Source organism: Otolemur garnettii, unplaced genomic scaffold (genome assembly GCF_000181295.1).
Source record: "Otolemur garnettii isolate 467f Iridium unplaced genomic scaffold, OtoGar3 scaffold00223, whole genome shotgun sequence".
In the NCBI taxonomy this organism is placed as follows: Eukaryota; Metazoa; Chordata; class Mammalia; order Primates; family Galagidae; genus Otolemur; species Otolemur garnettii.
The window spans coordinates 1,166,938-1,171,801 of NW_003852618.1; the positions used below are offsets into that span (position 1 = coordinate 1,166,938).

Consider the following 4,864-nt stretch of genomic DNA (forward strand, 5'->3'; position numbering starts at 1 on the left):
CAGGAGACTCGCTTGAGCCCAGGAGTTGGAGGTTGCTGTGAGCTGTGATGCCATGGCACTCTACCCAGGGGGATAGCTTGAGGCTCCTGTCACAAAAAAAAAAAAAAAAAGAAAGAAAGAAAGAAAAGAAAAAGAAAAGTCAATTTCGTCCCCTCTCTACGTTTCTCTTAAATCTGACCAAATTCTTTATAGGCAGACTCCCAATTCTTCCTTTATGAACCCAACCTATGGTTCCCCTTAGTTTTTTAAACACAGGGTAGAGAGCAATCTAATAACTACCAAAAACATTTTAACCAAAAGTACCTCTCCACTCCCGATATCCCAGTAAAATCCAAGACTAAAAGATCTACAACTGGAAAGCTTTGTTTTATTTTTATATTGATTTCATTTTACCGGTCCTACCAAGGATTCTATGCATGGATTTTGTATCTGTAAGGATCACACCAGATTTCTTTAGGCCTTAGGATTGGAGCTGTTAGGAATCAGGCATTTTGGAAAGGAACGCACTGTATATAAACTTCTTAGCAAGAATTTACTAACCCAATTTTTTGACCTTGGATTCTACAAGGCCAGGAGGCTGAATGCCAGGTTGGATCTCATCCAGAGCTTCTTTTCTTCTTAGTTCTCCAGGTTTCTGGGCTTACCCAGGGGGGTTGCTACAGAGAAGAAGCGGTGGTAGCTTCTAGGCTCATCCCAGAATCCCAGGTGAGCTGGTGTTCCTCTCCCTCTCCCACTGCCCCACACTCTTCACTACTGTTGGCCTACCCATTGGGTTCCTCTCTCCTCAGTCCTTCTTCACCCTTAGCCTAGATTCACATTGGATCTGAGTTTTCCCATCTGCCCCAAGGTTGCTTATCATTGCCTTCATTCTCTACCCACCTAAGAGGGTTTTCCTATGTTGCTACCTCCTTGGAGGGTGCTCTGTGCTTTTCAGATCTTTCCTATCCCATCTCTTTGGCCAGCCCCTTTATCAATGTGATTTTCTTCAACAAGGGCAATTCAGCAAATGCAAACTAGAGGTTCTGTTGGGATGATGGGTGTTTTTTTTACTAGCATAATGAATTGTGCTATTGATGAGGGATATAAAGACCTGGCATCACATAACTTATATTTGAGGGGACAGATAAGTAATATCCTTTTAGTCTGAAGTTACTTATAATTTGAAAAATCTTTAACCTAGATTTTAATTTCTTAGTCCTTCATGTCCTACTTGAAGATCTTAGTGTTTGAGGCTCTGTAGCATCATTTCTTTTTTTCTGATTTTTCTTGCCACAGTTCTAAATTAACTATATTTTAAAAATCATTAATGTAAATGAGCCCCAACTCCACTTTGCCAAAGCACAGAACAAATCTTTTGGAAAGTTTGACTATAGCTTCATTCCTTTTGCTACATTGGCCATGTTTTCCAACCTTTTCATTTTCTGGACTACTTAGAAATATATATGAAAGTACTCATACTAATGTATGTCATATTTCTTTCCTTTGGCAGTTTTGTTTTATAAAGGTATTATTAGAGACATGATTAAGTAGTTGTGGGTGGGCTACACTTGCTGTTTTCTAAAGAGCCCCCCTTTACAGGGAATGTTCATTCTTTGCATGCACCCAGCTTTGAGGGTGATTTGGGGCAAAAGGACAGAATTATTTACTGTTTTAGGGGATGTTGAAAATGGAAGATGTGACCCTGACCCTCTCTCCTGGGTGGACACAGCGGGATTCATCTCAAGTGAACCATGGCAGCCTGGTCCCTCTGGGTAAGACTGACAGGCAATAATTTCTCTTAAGGTTTCTTAGCATTCTCTATGTTTTAGAACTATTGGGCCCCATTTTGTTTGGATGTAGAATCATCATTTCTGACAGCCTATTACTGTTATAACTGGCTCCTTACCCCTTCTGACCTTGCTTTCTTCTCTGCCCTGCCAATGTGCTAGTCAGATAAAGCAAGATGAAGCAGCCACAGCCCTAGTCCAGGTTTGAGTCATAATAGATGCTCAGTAAATGTTGATTTCCTCTTCTCCCCTCCTGTTCCTGGCCCTGACAGAAGAGGAAGGCTGAGAGGCCTCTTTAGGAAATGGGCTATAAAGTCAGAATGTGGGAATTAGAGTGACCTTAGACATTAACTATGGGCGCTGTCCTCAAAGATGAGGGTACAGAGGCACAGAAGACAGCCTGACTTGCCTGTTGGTGACAGTAGGGGCTCTAGCCCAGACCTCCCAGCACTGAAGCCAGTTCTATCTGGGGACTCTGCCTCTGCCTGGGACATAGTTAGAGATAAATGCCTATATTATTGACTGAGGACCAATTTCTGAGTCTCTGCTTTTACTGTTTCTTGCAGACTGCTTCAGAAATCCTGCACTTGCCCGGTTTACTGTTGTCTTCTGCTCAGCCCCTTTAGCCCCTAAGTTCTCCTAAGGCAGGGCATAACTGACAGTTGCTGGCCTTTTATTGTTTCAGGTGGTGAGATACAGACTAAGATCAGGGACTTACCTCCAGCTGAGGAGCTTCCAGAAAAACAGCCTGGGCAGATACTGTGCCACCTGAGTGAAGACACTGTCGGAATTCCTACATATGCTAAAGCTGGTGAACAGGAGGGCAGGCTGCAAAGAAAGCAGAAAACTGCCATAGGGGGGAGGCGACATTATTGCCATGAATGTGGAAAGAGTTTTGCCCAGAGTTCGGGCCTAACTAAACACATGCGAATTCACACTGGAGAGAAACCCTACGAATGTGAGGACTGTGGGAAGACCTTCATTGGGAGCTCTGCCCTGGTCATTCATCAGAGAGTCCACACTGGTGAGAAGCCATATGAGTGTGAAGAATGTGGCAAGGTCTTCAGTCACAGCTCCAACCTTATCAAACACCAGAGAACCCACACTGGGGAGAAGCCCTATGAGTGTGATGACTGTGGGAAGACTTTCAGCCAGAGCTGCAGCCTCCTTGAACATCACAAAATTCACACCGGGGAGAAACCATACCAGTGTAATATGTGTGGCAAAGCCTTTAGACGGAATTCACATCTCCTGAGACATCAGAGGATCCATGGCAATAAAAGTGTTCAGAATCCTGAGCGTGGAGAGGCTTGGGAAAGTCAGGATAGGATGGAAAGCCAGTGGGAAAGTGTTGAAACTCCTGTGTCCTATAAATGTAATGAGTGTGAAAGAAGTTTCACTCAGAATAGAAGCCTTATTGAACATCAAAAAATCCACACTGGCGAAAAACCTTATCAGTGTGACACATGTGGAAAAGGCTTCACACGAACGTCATACCTTGTTCAACATCAGAGAAGCCATGTAGGGAAAAAAATTCTGTCACAGTGACCCATGTATACATGGCAAATTTAGTGCCCATGCATCATTGACCTGAAGCCACTCTGGAGCCCTTACGGGTTATGGAATTTGAGGGCTCGGGCTTTATTACCACTCCACATCATCATGTGTTAGAAAATACCATCTGGCTGAGAAGAATTGTCTTCTATAATCTAGAAAGTGACTGGGAAATAAGTTATTTAATAGGTCATGAGAGTGTTGTCTGGAAGAGGTAAGAACAGAAATGGTTTGTTCTTACTGGATTTAAATGGCCTTCCAGAATGGCTAATATCTCTCAGCCAATACTTGATGTCTCGTGGTTAGGTAGCTCTGATTTGGGGAGCTGCTGCCCTGCCATTCATTCATTTTGCCTATAATGAGTCCTTCACAATTTGGTCAGATTCATGAGGTTTTACCCCACCCCCTTTGTGCCTTGCATATAGGTGCTAAGAAACATTTACTAGATACCATTAAAATGACCTTCATAGCTCTGAAAATCTAATGTTTTCTAGATTTCTAACTTTGGCCATTTGCATTTATGTCTAATTCTCTGAGGTTCTAGATTGTGTCAATCTAGTGTATTTGTTGCCAACTACATATTGTTGTCAGAGTTGGAGTGGGGGAATCCTTATTTCTTCACCAGGACAGTATGTATAGTAAGAATGCCTTAAATAGCTTCTTTTTTTTTTTTTATTGAATGGTAACTGTGTATTCCCAGACAACCAAAATAGCTTCTTTGTCATTAAGACATATGAGACTGTTCATCCATAGAATTCAATTTTTTTTTTTTTTTTTTGAGACAGAGCCTCAAGCTGTCCCCCTGGGTAGAGTGCCGTGGCATTACAGCTCACAGCAACCTCCAACTCCTGGGCTCAAGCGCGTCTCCTGCCTCTGCCTCCCAAGTAGCTGGGACCACAGGAACCCGCCACAACGCCCGGCTATTTTTTGGTTGCAGCCGTCGTTGTTTGGCGGGTCCGGGCTGGGGATTCGAACCCGCCACCTTAGGTGTATGTGGCTGGTGCCTTAGCCGGTTGAGCTATAGGTGCCGAGCCGAGAATTCAATTTTTTAATCAATGTTGATTTGCATTAATTTTGCTACTCTTTAGGGAGAAATCTTTTACATTCAGGAAAATAAAAATCAGTTTCTCAAGTCAGTTCAAAATGATTATAAATTTTGATATAAATTCTGTAATGCTTAACATCTTGCTTCTCACTTTTTAATTATCTTAGGCCTAACCAAGTGCTAAGACATTGCCTGTATCCTTCTCCCCCATTTGTAGTCAACTATGCATCAAGGCTTATGCCAACTAAACTTAAACTTCCTCCAGGTCAGAGGATTCACACCAAATATGTATACTTATTATCTATGGTTTAAAACTGCCTTGTCACTTGGGGATAAGAAGATCAGGTTAGAGGCAGCTAGTGAGGATAGCAGCCCAAATATGGGTGGTAGGAGAAAAATGTGTCTGTTGAGACACATCAGAAATCCTGAAAAGGATTCTACGATATCCAAATTATCAACATGATTTATCAAGATTCAAACCTATGAGTTAATCCCAAGA

The 4,864-nt window shown here is 42.5% G+C and overlaps 1 protein-coding gene across 2 annotated transcripts in view; it reads left to right on the forward strand.

Annotated features, from left to right (window-relative positions):
- ZKSCAN4 (zinc finger with KRAB and SCAN domains 4) overlaps positions 1-3,314 on the forward strand; it is a 6,270-nt gene extending 2,956 nt beyond the window's left edge. For both annotated transcript variants that reach the window (XM_023508098.1, XM_012812779.1), the window contains exons 3-5: positions 623-705; positions 1,655-1,751; positions 2,452-3,314. In XM_023508098.1, the coding sequence (XP_023363866.1) occupies positions 623-705; positions 1,655-1,751; positions 2,452-3,314 (1,043 nt within the window). The remainder of the gene's footprint in view (positions 1-622; positions 706-1,654; positions 1,752-2,451) is intronic.
- Positions 3,315-4,864: the final 1,550 nt, after the last annotated feature.